The 19,261-nt window shown below is 40.9% G+C and overlaps 1 protein-coding gene across 1 annotated transcript in view; it reads right to left on the bottom strand.

Moving 5' to 3' along the window:
• The window catches only part of ICE1 (interactor of little elongation complex ELL subunit 1), a 99,162-nt gene that overhangs the window by 29,543 nt on the left and 50,358 nt on the right, over nucleotides 1-19,261 (bottom strand). Inside the window, exons 13-15 of the mRNA XM_073678503.1 lie at nucleotides 19,004-19,054; nucleotides 12,491-12,846; nucleotides 52-3,843 (exon numbers count right to left, since the gene is read on the bottom strand). Of these exons, the coding sequence (XP_073534604.1) occupies nucleotides 52-3,843; nucleotides 12,491-12,846; nucleotides 19,004-19,054 (4,199 nt within the window). The remainder of the gene's footprint in view (nucleotides 1-51; nucleotides 3,844-12,490; nucleotides 12,847-19,003; nucleotides 19,055-19,261) is intronic.

Here is a 19,261-nt window from a genome sequence, read left to right as displayed (position 1 = left end):
GCTGAATTTCAGACCCAGTCTGTCCCTGCATGACACAGTTGCAAGACTTACCTTTTTTAAGTTGCTGAATTCGTAAATCACTTCTTTCTCCTCATTTCTCATTACCGGAACACTGGGAACCGTCCCAACGTGAACATGGCTTCTTATTACAGGCAGAAGGTCAAAACACAATTCTTCTATTTTTTTAAGAGCATTATTTATAATGTCTTCATCAACACTACTGTCTTTCCCAATATCATGAATGGGCTCACAGTAACTAAAGTTTTGACAAGATTCATCAGCTTTCTCTCCAGGCATTGTGAAACAGTCTTTGACACTTTCAACAACTGGAGATTCGCTATCTAGCCTTAGTCTTTTGGCACTTTTAGGCATCTGGAAAGACTCTATCGCTCTCTTATTTACAGAAGTGCAGCTTTGTGTTTCTAAAGTATTCAGTTTCTCTTTGTTGCTTGGTTTTGAATTGCTCCCGGTTTTTATGAATACTGTTGAAGTAGATGTAATGGACTTAAAACCCGTGATCTTGCTAACAGGCATGTTATGCCCATCTCTAGGCAAACCTCTATTCAACTGAACATTACCTTTTAATATGTTTAAAGTCCTGGCCCGTGCAGACAATTCTGGGTACATGGTATCAAGAATTTTCACAGAATTTTCTTGAACATTACATGCAGAGGTTCCATTTGCATAAAGAGGCAATCTTCCTGGCACAGGAACAGCATGTTTTGGAGTGGCAGCACAGAACTGCAAAGGAGAAGACAGTATTCTACGGTTTGCTTTCTCAGCAGGAGATGGAGTATTAAATAGAGGAGACTTTCGTTTACGTTCATCACTTAGCGGTGACATTAAAGGTGGAAATGGTGCTCCAGGTAAAGGAGAAACCAACTCCTCAAGGGGAGATGGCAAGGAAGAACGACTTGAAGACGACATAATGGGTGAGAGAGTACGCATGCTTCTTGGGGGAGTTGACAACAATGGACCAAGGAGGGGAGGGAGTGGTGGACCCATTTCAGATCTTAATTCATTAATAATGGTTTCTGGTGAACGACCCCTGTTGGTAGAGGTGTCAGCATTTGCTAAAATAGTTTGCCCTATCTGTGCGTTCAATAATACTGTACTCCCTTGAGATTGCTTATTTGGAGGAATTTCTTTTCTTGCAGCTTGAAAGTTGGACGATTTGAGTTTGTTGGAAGGATCATGTTCTTTTGCTTTTTCAGTACCTGCACCACCTCTAACGACTGAACTTTCCAAATTGGCAGATACTTTCCCAAAATTGGTCTTCGGTCGGAATTTGTCATCAGGTCTACTGAAATTCCAAATTAGATTTTTACCAGGAAGAATTCTTCGGCCTCCAGTTTCAGCATTATTTCTAGTGTTTTTTCCAGCATCATGAAATTGAATATGACCAGAAACCTCATTCAGTGTTACTGGATCCTGCCTAGAAGTAATAATCTTAGATTTTTCATCTGGGGAACATTCTACATTTCCGTCACTATTCGCACCACTCTTCGATTCTGTATTTAGAGAGCGCAGGACTGAATGTTCAGGTTCTCTGAACACGTCATTCTCCACTTTAGACTCATCAGATCCATTCAGATGTTTAACTACTGTAGCACTGTGTCCTTCATTCTGGGCTAATGTAGGTGGTTTATGTTGTTCATCATAAGTTTTAGTGACATCAGATGCCATTGTAAATGATTCATTTTGAACAATTGGATTGTTAAAGGTTGGCCGTGTAAAGTTCACCTTACGAACGGGAAACTCATACTCACTTTCACTACTATCTAGATAGCTATCACATAAGTCAACAGTATTTTTTTCTAATTTTTCAAGAGAGTCCGTTGATTTTGAAAATAAATGAAAGTGCTGGAACTCTTCCAGTGGAAGAACAGGCAAAATTTTAGGTTGCGATTTGACTTTTACAGGAACAAGGCCAGTTTTAGAAAGTGGACAAACAATTGGGTTTTTCTGTTCTGGAATGGTGGAATTCAAGTCGAGGCTTGATTTTATACTGCGACTTACTTCTTCAAATTGGGTTTTAATTATGTTTCTGTCATTTTTATGTTCAGGATCTTCTGTTATGTTAACATGACTGAAACTGACAGCAGAAGGGAGTTTCGAATTTTGATGACTAGGGCTGTCCATATCAATACATGGAGAGCACTTCTCGCTCGGATGTAGAGTTGTAGGCGAAGATGATCGATTTTCACTATTTCCCAGGTTTGGAAAATAGACAGAGTCTTTATCACAAGTGTCTACGAGTGAGGACTGCAGCTGTATGTCAGATTCTTGGTGCAATGATGAAGCCTGGGGCACATTTGAGTAACCTGCAGTGGAAGGGTGATCAACAGTTTGTGGTGAATTTCTTTCAGATCGATCATCATCAGTATGACTTTTAGATGTACTGACCATTTTGTCCACCCCAAGATCACAAAAATTTTGTTTCTCAGGTTTATGTTCCAATACCTTTTCTTTTGGACATGAGCCATTTTCCAGATCATCATCTTTCTTCTCTACAGTTTTACACTGTGACTCCAAGGCGGTAACAGTAATGGAATCACATTTGTTCAATGATATTGCCATATTTTGTTTGACTGTAACATTTGCATCATGAGGAGTTTCATGGTTTATATCCATGTCTCCAGATTTCTGATATATTGAAGACTCCTTGATATTTTCACAATCTATTTCTTGTGCTCCATTTGAAACGGTTGACAGCCGATTATGGCTACTAAGCGTAGGAGATGTTTGCTTCAATGGATCACTTTGTTGGCTACTTTCCAATGGCTGCTTTGAAACAGAATCTGAGTTTGTTTTTTCAGTCCTTAAAGTACAAGGTTCTTCAGGGCATTTATTCAGATTAACAGTAGGTATAAAGTTTAATTTTTTGTCTAAATTCTTTTCACCACATTTAGACAAATCAAGACCTACAGAATTATTATAATATTTTTGCCAGTTAGCATCCTTCGCAAATGGGCTGCTATCATCTGAAATATTTGGTTTAATATGCAAATCCGTTGAAGAGCTTGAATTGTCATTTTCTGAACAATTTTCAGACTGCATCCGTACCACAGTTTTTTGGTCACAGTTTACAATTGTAACAACAGACTTTCCCACCGGCATGGACATATCCGCGTCTGTGTTTATCTCGTGATGGACAAGTGGATCTTCAATTATGTGACTTTTGCTAGCATTCAAGCATCTAAATGAGTCATCATTATCATCATTTAGGTTATCAAACTTAATTTTACCTACAGTGCCATCTGGCTTTGTTAAATTTACTGAAGGACCACTGCTCACTGCAGAATTGTAAGCTCCATTATCGAATGGCATTATCTCTCTTTCCATGTGACACAAAGCCTCTTTATTCACATTATCTGCATCCAGAGACATAGCTATAGTTTCAGGTTCAGCTGAGGATCCTTTACAAAACTCATCGTTTTTAAATTTGGGTTCAGAACTCTTTGAAGTGTTGGTCAGAGCTTCTTTTAAGCATGATGTGCTGTTTTCAAGAGGATTAGATCTTTCTTCACATTCCATATGGATGGGATTTTCAATCACTGGCTGTGTCTCTTGCAAAGGTAATAATTGAATATTCTGGGCAAGGTCAAGCTTGCTTATTTCTACCTCCATGGTTAGGTCTGGACAGTCATTAGAACTCGCTTTGCTCTTAACTGTAAAATTAACTGGAGCTAACAAAGGGTGATCAACCTCTTCGTTCAAAGTACTGCTTTTATCAGTCCTATTAAGTATATTTTCCATGTTTTGTGAAGAAGCAACACTGATCTGATCCACTTCACTAGTGCTCTCTGCATCACTTGTGTCTGAGAATTCTCCAAATACATTCTGTAACGAAAAAAATAAAAATATTTAAAAGGTTTCTTCAATATATTTTTTATATTTTAATAAAAAAATAGTGCATTCAGAATAGAAGACTATCATATCTTACTGAATTCCAATGTAGGGAAAGTCACAGGCTGAGTGTCAGCCCCTGCTCTTGGCATCTCATATTGGTTGCAGAGCTCAGCCACTCTAAGCACAACACTATGTACATGGGCAGAGCCAGTGATCTCAGTGACTGTCGTGCTATCAATGTGAGGTCAGCTCTTCAGCATATATCTGTCCCAGCAGCAGAGACTCAGTGGTGGGGACATCACATTAAGTATGACTTAAAAACAAATTGCATCCAGTGACCGGGATTTTCTGAAAGGGAATACGCTCTTTCAAAGAAATATAAGTGTATGTACAGTTGAAACCAGAAGTTTACATACATATAAAAAGTACATATAAAGTATAAAAAGTACATACATATAAAAAGACACATATGTATGTTTTTCTCAATATCTGATCTGAAATCAGAATAAAACTCTACTGTGTTAGGTCAATTAGGATTACCATAATGAGAGAGAGAGAGAAAGAGAAAGAAAGAGAGAGAGAGAGATTTAAAGTCAAATGTTTACATACACCAAGATTACTATGCCTTTAAACAATTCTGGACTGCCCCTATGATGATGTCATGTCTTTGGAAGCTTCTGACAGTCTGAGTTAATTAGAGACACACCTGTGGATGTATTTTAATGCACACCTGAAACACACTACTTCTTTGTGTCACATCATGGGAAAGTCTAAAGAAATCAGCCAAGATTTCAGAAAGAGAATTGTGGACTTGCACAAGTCTGGCTCATCCTTGGCTACAATTTCAAGATACCTGAAGGTGCCTCGTTCATCTGTACAAAGAATTATATGCAAGTACAAACAAGATGGGAATGTCCAGCCATCATACCGCTCAGAAAGGAGACAAGTTCTGTGTCCCAGAGATGAACGTGGTTTGGTCCGACATGCGCATATCAACCCAAGAACAAAAGCAAATGACCTTTTGAAGATTATGGCGGAAGCTGGTAAGGTTGTGCCAATATCCACAGTGAAACGAGTACTGTATCAACATAGCCTGAAAGGCCACTCAGCCAGGAAGAAGCCATTACTCCAAAAGAAACATAAAAATGCCAGATTAATGTTTGCAAATGCACACAGGAACAAAGACCTTAATTTTTGGAGACATACCCTGTGGTCTGATGAAACTAAAATTGACCTTTTTGGGCATAATGACCATCGTTACGTTTGGAGGAAAAAGGGAGAAGCTTGAAAGCCTAAGAACACCATCCCAACTGTGAAACACGGGGTGGCAGCATCATGTTGTGGGGTTGTTTAGCTGCAGAAGGGACTGGTGCACTTCATAAAATAGATGGCATCATGAGAAAAGAAGATTATGTGGCAATACTAAAGCAACATCTCAAGACATCAGCCAGGAAGTTAAAGCTTGGGCAGAAATGGGTCTTCCAAGTGGACAATGACCTGAAGCACACTGCCAAAATGGTAACAAAGTGGCTTGAGGATAAGAAAGATGGAAATCAAGAAATATTTATGATTTTTTAAATCAAGAATTTGAAAAATTCTCCTTCATGATCACCTTTTACTCCAGAGCAATGGCAATTGTCTCTCAAATCAACACACTCATCTAATATATGTGCGTCCCTGCAGGAGTCCTTTTATAAGATTATTTCAAGGTGGTATTTTACCCACTCAAAACTGGCCAAAGCCTTCCCATAAAAATTGTTAGAAGGGTTGTGGCCTTAAAGGAGACCTATTACACATGTTTTGGGGTTGCCCAAAATTACACCAGTTTTGGAGAGAAATTTCTAAATTAGTTAACCAGAATACTCAGCAGAATATAATCTTGTTACCTCACATGACTTTACTTTCTCTAGACCTAGATGACATTAATCCGATTTACAAACCAATAATCATTCATATTTTTTTGGTTGCTAAAAAAGCTATAGCGACATTATGGAAAGAAACATCTATCCCTGCTATTAATGATGTTATAGATAACTTTGTATAACTTGTATGAAAGAAGTCATGCTATCTTATCTTGAATAATCATTATGAACAGTATTATAAAAGATGGAAGCCTTGGATAAATTTTACATGAAGTAAAACTGGGCACTCAGAAGGGATGAACTTCATCAATTTTAATAGCAGTTTAAACACAACAAAATGGTTTCGGTCGAAATAGACCTTCCTCAGTATGTACTGTGATACAAAATAACGAATACTACAGATATTAGATCAAATACAAATAATATAAAGACATAGAAAAAAATATACCAAAAGTCTAAATAATATAGGGAAGATCATGCACTGAAATCCCCTCACGCAGTCTGGTAGTTCCAGCCTCTACCTTTTCTATTTGAGTTTCCTAATGCTGACAGATTTCAATGCGTTATTTATTTTACTCAGTTATATAGCGCCATTAATTCCACAGCAATTTACAGACATTATGGGCACTGTCCCCATTGGGGCTCACAATCTAAGTTCCCTATCAGTATGTCTTTGGAGTGTGGGAGGTGTTAGAACCTTGCTCTTAGGTTTTTTTTCCTTTGCTGGTCTCATGACCTTGTTGGCCTATTTAATCCTGCTCCGCCCTTCTGGCTTTGCTGGACTTCATTGTATAACTACTTTCTAGCTAGCCTGTGCTCTGTATCTAACTCTGTTAGTTTGCTTGGTCTACGGACCTCAGTGTTCTATATATTTTGTTTGTTTGTCTGTCTGCTACTATTTCTGTTAGGAGGTGTCCCATTTTCCTCCCAGTCCTTAGTACTTGTAGGGATTCCTTCCCCACATCTATAGGTCTCCGTACAGACTAGCTTAGGACTTTAGCAGGTCTGATCGCAGGATCAGGTTCCCTGTTACATCGTAGGGATTCAGCTGAGTTCTATCGTAGGGACAGATTTCCTCTCTTTCCTTAGCTCTGGTAGCAGAACATAACAGGAGGAAACCCACGCAAACACGGTGAGAACATACAAACTCCTTGTACATGTTGTCCTCTCTTCCCTATATAAAGTAGACTTTTGGTATATTTTGTTCTATGTTATTTTTTATTATTTGTATTTGATCTAATATCTGTAGTGTTTGTTATTCTGCATCACAGCACATACTGAGGAAGGTCGTTTTCAACCGAAATATCTACCATTTTGTTGTGTATAAGCTGCTATTAAAATTTATGAAATTCATCCCTTCTGAGTGCCCAGTTTTACTTATTATTTATTATAGCGACATTTATTCCATGGCGCTTTACAAGTGAAAAAAGGGGTATACAAAGCAAAAACAATAACAAAAATCTTGAACAAAAACGCAATGGCAAACTGGTACAGAAGGAGAGAGAAGCCTGCCCGCGAGGGCTCACAGTCTACAAGAGATGGGTGAGGATACAGTAGGTGAAGGTAGAGCTGGTCGTGCAGCGGTGTGGTGGAGCGATGGTTACTGCAGGTTGTAGGCTTGTCGGAAGAGGTGGGACTTCAGGTTCCTTTTGAAGGTTTCCACGGTAGGCGAGAGTCTGATATGTTGGGGTAGAGAGTTCCAGAGTAGGGGGGAAAGCACGAGAGAAATCTTGTATGCGATTGTGGGAAGAGGAGATAAGAGGGGAGTAGGGAAGGAGATCTTGCGAGGATCGTAGGTTGCGTGTGGGTATGTACCGGGAGACTAGGTCACAGATGTATGGAGGAGACAGGTTGTGGATGTCTTTGTATGCCATAGTTAGGGTTTAGAACTGGAGTCTCTGGGAAATAGGGAGCCAGTGAAGGGATTGACTGAGAGGAGAGGCCGGGGAATAGTGGGGGGACAGGTGGATTAGTCAGGCAGCAGAGTTTAGGATAGATTGGAGGGGTGCGAGAGTGTTGGAAGGGAGGCCACAGAGCAGGAGGTTGCAGTAGTCGAGGCGGGAGATGATGAGGGCATGCACTAATGTTTTTGCACAGTTTTTGCTGATGAATGTGCAGATCTGGGTGATACTTTTGAGTTGGAGTCGGCAGGAAATGGAAAGGGCTTGGATATGTGGTTTGAAAGAGAGGTTAAAGTCCAGGGATACCCCAAGGCAGCGAGCTTGTGGGACTGGGGAAAGCGGACAGCCATTGAGTTTGATGGATGGGGGGCTGAGTGAGATGGGGGAAAGATGATGAATTCAGTTTAATCCATGTTAAGTTTTAGAAATCTAGCAGAGAAGAAGGATGAGATAGCGGACAAACATTGTAGGATTCTAGTTAGTAAGGAGGTAATATCAGGTCCAGAGAGGTAAATCTGTGTGTCGTCAGCATAGAGATGACACTGAAAGCCGTGGGACTCTATGAGCTGTCCCAGGCTGAGGGTGTAGATTGAGAAGGGCAGAGGTCCTAGGACTCAACTTTGTGGGACACCGACAGATAGGGGGCGAGGTAAGGAGGTGGTGTGTGAGTGAGAAACACTGAAGGTCCTGTCTGTTAAGTATGAGGAGATCCAAGAAAGGGCCGAGTCTTTGATGCCAAGAGATAAGAGAATCGGTAATAAGAGGGAATGGTCCACTGTGTCGAAGACAGATGACAGGAGAAGGACAGAATAGTGTCGCTTGGATTTGGCAGTTAGTAAGTCGTTGGTGACTTTAGTCAGGGCAGTTTTAGTAGAATGGTGCGTTCGGAAGCCAGATTGTAAGCGGTCAAAGAGAGCAGGAGGAGAGGTGGGAGGACAGTTCAAAATGGACGTGTTGTTCCAGTAGTTTTGAGGCATAGAGGAGAAGTGATATAGGGTGATAGCTAGGCAGAGAGGATGGGTCAAGGGAGGGTTTTTTGAGGATGGATGTGATTGAGGCACATTTGAAGCATGAGAGGAAGACACAAGTCGTTAGAGACAGGTTGAAGAGGTGGGTTAGAGTTGGGATGAAGACTGTAGTAAGTTTAGGGATGAGGCGAGATGGGATAGGGTCAAGTTCACAGGTGGTGAGGTGAGACTTGGAGAGTAAGGAGGAAAATTGATCTTCTGTAATGGCGGAAAAGCAGGTTTTGGAGGAGGAGGATTGACTAGATATGAGAAGGGGCTGTGGGGACTTTAGGCAAAAGCTTTGTCTGAGGTATCAATCTTCAGCTTGAAGAATGAGGCAAAGTCCTCGGCTGAGATATATCTACTGGTGTTGGACCCTACTGGAGCACCTTACCGGCTGTGCTACGGTTTACATTTCTACATCTTGAAACTGTTATGTTGATCCTCTGATTATTACAAAATTACTTTAGATTTGAGAGTTGTGAAGATAAACCACTAATCATACTTATATAAGGTTACAATTAAGATAAGTTAATTTAATTTGCTATGTTTTCATACTATATTACCATTATCCTTATCCCCTTGACCCACTGACCTTCCTCTCCCTGTGTCGTTCTTTAATAAAGCAAAGTTGGAAAATACCCTGATTTTCTCTTCCTTAAACTTTCCTACCACTTCACTCCCCATCATGGTCTCTGTGCTTAAATTTGAAAAATTTAGTAGTTTGTTTGAAAAAGGATAACAAAGTCAATGTTTTGGAGTGGCCATCACAAAGCGCTGATCTCAATCCTATTTATGGGCAAAGCTGAAGAGGCAGATGCGAGCAAGGCGACCTACAAACCTGAATCAGTTGCACCAGTTTTATCAGGAGGAATGGGCCCAAATTCCGACCAACTATTGTGAGAAGCTTGTGGAAGGATATCCCAAATGTTTGACCCAAGTCAGAGTTTAAGGGCAATGGTCCCAAATACTAATGAAATGTATGTAAACTTTTGGCTTTGCAGTAAGTAATAAAAATGCCTTAAAACATTCTCTCTCATTATTCTGTCATTTGGCATATATTAAAAATTATGGTAATCCTAACTGACCTAAAACGGGAAAGGTTTATCCTGATTTCATATCAGATATTGAGAAAAACATGAATATGTGTCTTTTTATATAGTGTATGTAAACTTCTGGTTTCAAATATTATATATAAATATACACTGCTCAAAAAAATAAAGGGAAAACTCAAATAACATATCCTAGATCTGAATGAATGAAATATTCTCATTGAATATTTTGTTCTGTACAAAGTTGAATGTGCTGACAGCAAAATCACACAAAAATCAAATTTATTAACCAATGGAGGCCTGGATTTGGAGTCATCCCCAAAATTAAAGTGGAAAAACACACTACAGGCTGATCCAACTTTGATGTAATGTCCTTAAAACAAGTCAAAATGAGGCTCAGTATTGTGTGTGGCCTCCACGTGCCTGTATGACCTCCCTACAACGCCTGGGCATGCTCCTGATGAGGTTGCGGATGGTCTCCTGTGGGATCTCCTCCCAGACCTGGACTAAAGAATCCGCCAACTCCTGGACAGTCTGTGGTGCAACGTGGATGGATGGAGCGAGACATGATGTCCCAGATGTGCTCAAATCGGATTCTGGTCTGGGGAACGGGCGGGCCAGTCCATAGCTTCAATGCCTTTATCTTGCAGGAATTGCTGACACACTCCAGCCACATGGAGGTCTGGCATTGTCCTGCATTAGAAGGAACCCAGGGCCAACTGCACCAGCATATGGTCTCACAAGGGGTCTGAGGATCTCATCTCGGTACCTAATGGCAGTCAGGCTACCTCTGGCGAGCACAAGGAGGGCTGTGCGGCCCTCCAAAGAAATGCCACCCCACACCATTACTGACCCACTGCCAAACCGGTAATGCTGAAGGATGTTGCAGGCAGCAGATGGCTCTACACGGTGTCTCCAGACTCTGTCACGTCTGTCCCATGTGCTCAGTGTGAACCTGCTTTCATCTGTGTAGAGCGCAGGGCGCCAGTGGCGACTTTGCCAATCCTGGTGGTCTGTAGCAAATGGCAAGCGTCCTGCACGGTGTTGGGCTGTGAGCACAACCCCCATCTGTGGACGTCAGGCCCTCATACCACCCTCATGGAGTCAGTTTCTAACCGTTTGTGCAGACACATGCACATTTGTAGCATGCTGGAGATCATTTTGCAGGGCTCTGGCAGTGCTCCTCCTGTTCCTCCTTGCACAAAGGCGGAGGTAGCGGTCCTGCTGCTGGGTTGTTGCCCTCCTACGGCCCCCTCCACGTCTTCTGGTGTACTGGCCTGTCTCCTGGTAGCGCCTGCATACTCTGGACACTACACTGACAGACACAGCAAACCTTCTTTCCACGGCTCGCATTGATGTGCCATCCTGGATGAGCTGCACTACCTGAGCAACTTCTGTGGGTTGTAGAGTCCGTCTCATGCTACCACGAGTGTGAAAGCACAACCAAAATTCAAAAGTGACCAAAACATCAGCCAGAAGCATTGGTACTGAGATGTGTTCTGTGGTCCCCACATGCAGAACCACTCCTTTATTGAGGGTGTCTTGATAATTGCCAATAATTTCCATCTATTGTCTATTCTGTGCTCTTCACAGATGAAAGCAGGTTCACACTGAGCACATGTGACAGAAGTGACAGAGTCTGGAGACGCCGTGGAGAGCGATCAGTTGCCTGCAACATCCTTCAGCATGATTGGTTTGGCAGTGGGTCAGTAATGGTGTGGGGTGGCATTTCTTTGGAGGGCCGCACAGCCCTCCATGTGCTCGCCAGAGGTAGCCTAACTGCCAGTAGGTACCGAGATGAGATCCTCAGACCCCTTGTGAGACCATATGCTGGTGCGGTTGGCCCTGGGTTCCTCCTAATGCAGGACAATGCCAGACCTCATGTGGCTGGAGTGTGTCAGCAGTTCCTGCAAGATGAAGGCATTGAAGCTATGGACTGGCCCGCCCGTTCCCCAGACCTGAATCCGATTGAGCACATCTGGGACATCATGTCTCGCTCCATCCACCAACGTCACGTTGCACCACAGACTGTCCAGGAGTTGGCGGATGCTTTAGTCCAGGTCTGGGAGGAGATCCCACAGGAGATCATCCGCAACCTCATCAGGAGCATGCCCAGGCGTTGTAGGGAGGTCATACAGACACGTGGAGGCCACACACAATACTGAGCCTCATTTTGACTTGTTTAAAGGACATCACATCAAAGTTGGATCAGCCTGTAGTGTGTTTTTCCACTTTAATTTTGGAGGTGACTCCAAATCCAGGCCTTCATTGGTTAATAAATTTGATTTCCATTGATGATTTTTGTGTGATTTTGCTATCAGAAAATTCAACTTTGTACAGAACAAAGTATTCAATGAGAATATTTCATTCATTCAGATCTAGGATGTGTTATTTAAGTGTTCCCTTTATTTTTTTGAGCAGTGTATATAGCAGATAGTAAGAGTATTGATTCTTTTCCCATTGTCTTCCTGATTCTTTATATCAGTCTGAGTAATTTTAAAAATATTTTTGACAAGCAGTTTTAAAACGAATGAGGCTCTTATAGACTTTCACTGAGAATTTGAGACCGTTCCCTCTGAATTTCAGTCAATCAGAAGTTGCGGTCACAAGATCAGGACCGGAGCGGCACCGGGAAGAGCAGAAGACAGTTGCTGATGAGTATAATAAGGGTCAAGGAACTTAGAATAGTGGCACCACTCCAGCACTGAAAAGAAAACACTGCAGTGGAACTTTAAGATATAACGGTTTACTGAAATTAAACCCCAGTTCACAGAAGCAAATGTCGAAAAACTAAAAATAATATAATTCAAGCCTACCTGTATTGTTAACGGGGAACACTGTATAGGCGATAGAAGATTTGGGAGAGGTTTAGCCCAATGCTGTACTTCAGATATATCATCCGTATCACTTTCAAAATGACAATTTACAGAGCTACTGTCGTTAAGATCATTGGAGTCAAAGACATTAAGAGTTTCATCCATATTACAAACATTGACTTCACTGAATTCTATCACAGTGGATTCAGCCAAAGGTGAATTATTTGGCTCAGACAAGTTTATGGCTTCTTGCATTGTATCTAGTTCTGCGAGAGGGTTACATGTCCGACTGATTTCAAAACTGTTGTGTCTAGTAGGCGGCTTGCACTCAGAACTATTTTTTCTTCCTCTTTTGTCTGCAATGAAAACAATTAAAGCAAATTCAATTATCCCGTTTCTTAGGGAGCCATTTTTCAGATTTGGCCAGTGTCACCTTATGTGATAACTTTGGAAGGCTTCAACATATATCAAGGATTTTGAGATTATTTTTTGTGGTACATTGCATTTTATGTTAGTGGCAAATTTAGGTCAACAGGTTTCTCTCTTTTTATTTTTTAATTCAAGTATCTGAAATTTGAGAGCAGTTTTGAAAAATTAGCAAATTTCAAACTATGAGTGCTTGTATCCTTAGCCCAGAGGGGATACAACACAAAATAGTTAATCGGAATCTGTCAGTAAGTGTTTGCTACCTAATCTAAGTGCAGCATACTGTACGGGCAGGGACCCGGATTTCACTGATGTGTTCAGTTACTGGTCTGCTTAGCTTAGTTTTGATAAAATCACTAGAGGACTAGTAAACCTGCTGCCATACAGTGCACTATGTTCATTAGCTCTGTATAACTCTGTCCTCGCCACGGATTGGCAGCTTTCTGACTATGAATAGAATACAAAGAAATCTGACAATCAGAGGTATAAGCAGACTTATACAGAGCGAAGCATCAAGAGAATTGGTAGATCTGCAGCAAATAATGCTGTGATTTTATGAAAATGACAGCATTCAGCCCAGTAAGTGACATCATTTGAAAAAGGGTCTCTGCCCCTACATCATGCTCCTGTCAGATTGGGTAGCAAAAACCTAGTGACAGATTCTCATTTTTAATAAATAAAATTTCACATATCTACATTACATCAGCATAAATTTTCAAATGTCCTTTTATTTCGTTAGGATGTCGGAAGGGTTAAAACTCAGCACCAATTTTTCACGTTTCAGGCTGTGTGCACACGATGCATTTTTAATGCGTTTCCGCCGCGTTTTTGCAGCTGCGGAAACGCATTAAAAATGCATGGTAGAAGGGCAGCAATGTTCCCCAATGATAATCCGCATGTGCTGTGCACATGCTGCGGAAATTTCCGCTGCGGATTATCATTGCGGAAAAAAACGCAGCACTACCAATTATTTTGCGGAAGTGCTGCGTCTTCGCCGCCATTGACTTGCATTAGACCGCATAGATTACGCATCACTGTATATGTAGATGCGTAATTCAAGCGTTCTAATGTGCGGATGGTACCCAGGTGTAGATGAGAGGAGAGTCTCCTCCACACCCAAGTACCATTAAAAAATCTGTAAAAAAAGAATAAAATAAAAAATAAATGTATACTTACCTTGTGTCGGCCCGCGCACCGCTTCTGCTTGGTTCTCGGCACTTCGCAGTGAGTTGAAGGACCTGCGCTGACGTCAGAGTCATGTGACGGGTCTTTCAATTCACTGTTGCCGGCAAGGGAGAACGGAGTGAGCAGGGACACCGGGGGCCACCGGAGGGTAAGTATACATTTATTTTTACCACTCTCTCGGGTCACACTATATAAATCCATGCTGTTTGCATGGATTTATATAGTGTGACCTAGTTGTCACAAGCACTTTCCAAGTGATGCTAATCGCTTGGAAAGCGCTTGTCAATCAACATGTGGAAATGTCAGTGGGTAACCGCTCCATTTCCACATGTCCCTGGCAGAAAAACGCATGTACAATCCGCATGTACAATCCGCATGCGTTTTTTCTGCCAGGGAGATGCAGAAACGCTCAGGAAAAAATCCTGAGCATTTCTGCATCGTGGGCACATAGCCTCAAGGAAATTTACAAATACTATTTTTAACAGACCTATTCCGTTTTGAAGAGACTGAGAGGCCTATATATTGAAAAAAACCCAAAAAAGTGATAGCATTTTAAAAACTGCACCCCTCAAAATTTAACGTGCTATACAGGAATTATAAGTGACATTTATTCATATATTTACTTATCATGCTTATATTGCATCATCATATACCACAGTGCTTTACATATGTCATCATCACTGTCCCCATTGGGGCTCACAATCTAAGTTCCCTAATCAGTTTGTCTTTGGAGTGTGGGAGGAAACCCACGCCAACAAGGGGAGAACCTACAAACTCCTTGCAGATTGCAGATGTTGACCTTGGTGGACTTTGAACCAGGACCCCAGAGCTGCAAGGAGCCAGTGCCAACCACTGAGCCACCGGGCTGCCCATTAAAAAAAATTAAATTTTTTCAAGATAAAAATGTTGCTTTAGCAATACAATTTTTCATTTTCACACGGAGTAATAGGAGAAAATAAATTCCACAATTATGCAATTTCTTAAACATGGCAATATCCCAAGTGTGGTCAAAAACTGCTGTTTGGGCGTATGGCAGCGCTGGGAAGGGTAGGAGAACCATTTGATTTTTGGAGTATAAGTATGGCTGGAATAGACTGCGAACACCATGTCCCATTTGCGGAGGCCCAAAACTGCCAAATCATCAGGAAATACCCACAAGTAACCCCATTTTGAAAACTAGACACCTCGTGGAATTGATCTAGGGGTGTGAAGACCATTTACAGAATGTTGTTTTAGCCCAAAATGTGTCATTTTCACAAGATAATAGGAGAAAATGGACCCCATAATTTGTTAATCAATTTCGAATAAATGAGATCCCTGCCATGTGACAACAATTGGGGTATCGGAAAGGAAAGAGTGCTATTTGTGTGTTTTGGAACACAAATTATGACACCATTTTGCATTTGAAAGTCTCTGAGGAGCAAAAATGAAGTAAACCCCTCAGTGAACCATTTAGGAAACTAAACCCTGCAATGTACATCTAGGTGTGTGGTAAACATTTAACTTCAGATGCACCACAGAATTTAAGAAATTTGGACGGTAAAAATAAAAAATATAAGGCTTTTCTCTGTATGAAAAGTAAAAATGTTGCTTTAGCCTCAAATTTTTAATTCACACGGGTATAGGAAAAAAATAGACACCAACAATTTTTACTGACTGGCAATATGAGGTTGTACACTACGGTTTGAGAACAAGGCAAGGATCGGATGGGAAGGAACTCTACTTGGCTTTAAGAACGCAGATTTTGTTGGAGTAGCTTGTGGGCGCTATTTGCAGAGCTCTTGAGGTGCCAGATGAGCAAAAACAACAAAAAAAACGTTCAACTAAAACCATTTTGGAAACGTCACTACTCAAGGAATTCAATTAGGGGTATATGAAGTATTTTGAAATCACAAATGCTTCACAGAATTTTATAACTTGGGAAGTAGAAATAAAACAAATACATCACTAAAATATTATACTGGCTGCAAATTTTTCATTTTCACAAGGGTAATGAGTGAACATGGACCAGAAAACTTTCCCTACCCCCAATTGCAGAGATAACCCAGATGTCATTGGAAATTACCGTGTGACCACACAGCAGCGCTTTGAAGAAAGGAGTGCAATTTGGCATTTGCAAAAGCCATAGGGTCCCAGAAAGCAGATAAACCCGCCAACATGGAGCACATTTTGGTAATTACACCTCTCAATTAATTCATTTATGGGTGCAGTGAGTATTTTGGCCCCGCAGGTGTTTCCACTCTGCAAAATCTACTCCATGCATCTTTTTTTCTGGAAAATTGCAGATATGCCATCTTAGTGCCCATAAATTGTGCCCAGTTTGTGCTTCTCGGTTATCTTGCAACTACGAAAGTGTACATGGTGATCTGTTTCTGTGATTTATATATTCGGGGCAATACACCCCACTCTACTGGGTACTTGGACACCAATTGACAAGTACAATATAATTGCATATATAAATGGAGCAAAATACTTAATTTATGCACATCCCCTAAAAAATAGTTTTTTGTTATCATATTATGAGGGCTATAACTTTTATAGTTTTTGGCTAATAGCGCTTTTAAAAGAGCTTATTTTTTGTGGGACGAGTTGAAGTTTTTATTGGTACTATTTTTGAGTACACAACATTTTTTAATCGATTTTTATTCAGATTTTTCAGATAACTAAAAAATACCAAACAATTCCATTTACTTATTTTTTTAAGCCATTCACTGTGCGGCTTAACCATCTATATACCGCCGTCATGACTGACAGCAGAAACTAGGGGTTAAACAGCCCTGAAGCGGGAATTGATACAGCAGGGTATCAGCTGTCATATACATGGAAAACCTGTGGCACTTCTGCTATTGGGGTGCCATAAAAAAGCAACGCTGAGGAGTAAGTCCCCTAATGACCACTGTTAAAGGAAATTCAGCGACGGTTAAGGGGTTAAAATTAATAACAATTCGCTTCTAATGGGTTTTCCCGGTTTGTGTAAAGTGTATAACAGTAATTCAACTTTCTTGTACAGATTCAGTTACAGTTAATGGAAACACTAATGTTTCCATCCAAAGGCAGAACATCTGAACAATAACACTGCTCACGGCTAAGAGCTCATTCACATACCAGTTTTCCTTGTACGAATGGTATCCGTGTTTTTCACAGATAGCAGTCATACCTATAAAAGTGTATTAGGTAGTTCATGTCTGATTCTTTCCTCGGACTGAAAGGTCTGCACAAAAGAATGGAAACTTGTCTGATATTGATCCGAGTGTCTAATCAAACTCGCCAATGTAAGTCTGTGGGTCCATGATAAAAATCGGACAGTACACATATGCCATCAGTTTTTCAGACTGTTTGATAGGAGAAGCTTGAAAAATCTCCATTAGCTTTTTTTTTTTTTTTAAGTCCAAACACTGATGGTAAAGACTGAAACACTGACCAATCTCTTGAACTATTTGAAAACACTGATGAAACTTGGATTAACTTTCATACGAGAAAATTACTGACATCTGAATGAGCCACAAATGCTTGAGTTAAGGCAATAAACACAGACATAGTTTGTGTCAGAAAAATATTAAGAAGATATTAAGAAGTCTCTCTCCCAGACCCCTCTTCCCTCCTCCCCTATAGTAATTGACAAAAGAGAAGATCTGACACTTGGCCAGTGGCGTCTATGCAAATTAATGCACACATCAGAAGTGCCTTCTAAGCAAATGCTAGCCCAAAAGGTGCTACCAAACCCAATTAACACAGGCTTGTGACAAATTTACATCTAGCTGAGAAGGTTGTAATCCCAGGACGTCAAAGGGAATTTAACAGAGGTCTGCAGACGGGCTGGAGCTGACACGAAATATGGAATAACTAAAGTTACATACGTCCGATAATAATGGGGCCCATATTTTTAGTGACAAGGTCAGCTAAGAAGCAATATGCTTACTTTCCCGTAGCAGTAAGCCCCTCCGTGGAGCTGTGGCGCAGCAGTACCAAAATAACAGATCGCAACTATATTGTGTGTGGTCTCTAAAGAAGGGTAAAATCATAATTGAAAATATGGTACCACTTTCGAACTTCTGCGACCAACCGGCGATAAAAGTTATCGCAAAAGCCAGATATTATAATAAAAATATGAAGGCTAGAACCCAGCCCATGTGATGTCATCCCAGGGGGTGTGTGGGCCGGTCTCCCCTTCGGCATTAAGGACGCAGTCGAAGGGGAAGTAGTATTCATTGCCGGGAGTATATATTTATTATAGCAAAGGATCACGTTCAATATCGGTCAAATCTGGAGTGCATCCCCTCCACCTATACTGAATCGTCTCAGCGATCTTATAGTAAGTTTCTTCTTTAATCCTATTTTATTCGTGTAACTGTATACTCTGTACTGTAAATGTTCCCTTTGGAAACCCTTGTATATTTTTCAGAACACTGCCTCCCTTTTGGATTAAATATAAAATTTAATAGTTCTGTTTTTTTTGTCCTGTAATCGTTCCCTCCCCCGAAGCCATATATGCTACCAGAAAGCAGGCGTCCGGCCAGGCCTGTATTCTAGTTCAAACTCGGCTGGTGGTGGCAGCGAATAATATTAATTGGGCTATCGTGAAGCTGGCAGTAACTGTACTGGGGTGTATACACATATTCCTTGCATTGGAATCCGGAGGTGTGATGCCATACGCTTTCAGCTCGCTTGCCGATAGATAAGTAGTGAGTAGTCGGGTTCGTGTGAACACGGATCCCTGAGGAAATCCTGACAAATTAGCGGCAGCGGTGGGATACTGTGTGATCTCCACGGTGTCACCACAGACGGTCCTTAACAGTTTGACGAATATTTTTTTTTTGTACCCATGAAAACTAGATAAATAATGAAGACAGCAACAGGGGGAATATGGCACCATTACATCCACACAGCTAAATATACACTTACTTTCTCTGATCTTTATTTTAGGTACTGTCAGTTGATAGTTGTTTAAATTTCCTTTAGAAGAGAAAAAATAATATATGTATAAAAGCATTTTACATAAAAAGTAAGAAGTTTTAATAAAACTTACAGGTCACAATTGCACTAAGACTCTATAATATATTAGCATATATTGAATAAAGCTGAAGTATAGCAGATTCTGCAGTTTTCCAGCAAAAACCTGACTGAGTGGAGGTTAAAAGCAGTTTATCAGTAAAAGAAAAA

Source organism: Phyllobates terribilis, unplaced genomic scaffold (genome assembly GCF_046119375.1).
Source record: "Phyllobates terribilis strain yellow unplaced genomic scaffold, ASM4611937v1 Scaffold_4__5_contigs__length_816908805, whole genome shotgun sequence".
In the NCBI taxonomy this organism is placed as follows: Eukaryota; Metazoa; Chordata; class Amphibia; order Anura; family Dendrobatidae; genus Phyllobates; species Phyllobates terribilis.
The sequence above is the reverse complement of the archived record's forward strand: the minus strand, read 5'-3'. Positions and strand labels throughout refer to the sequence as shown.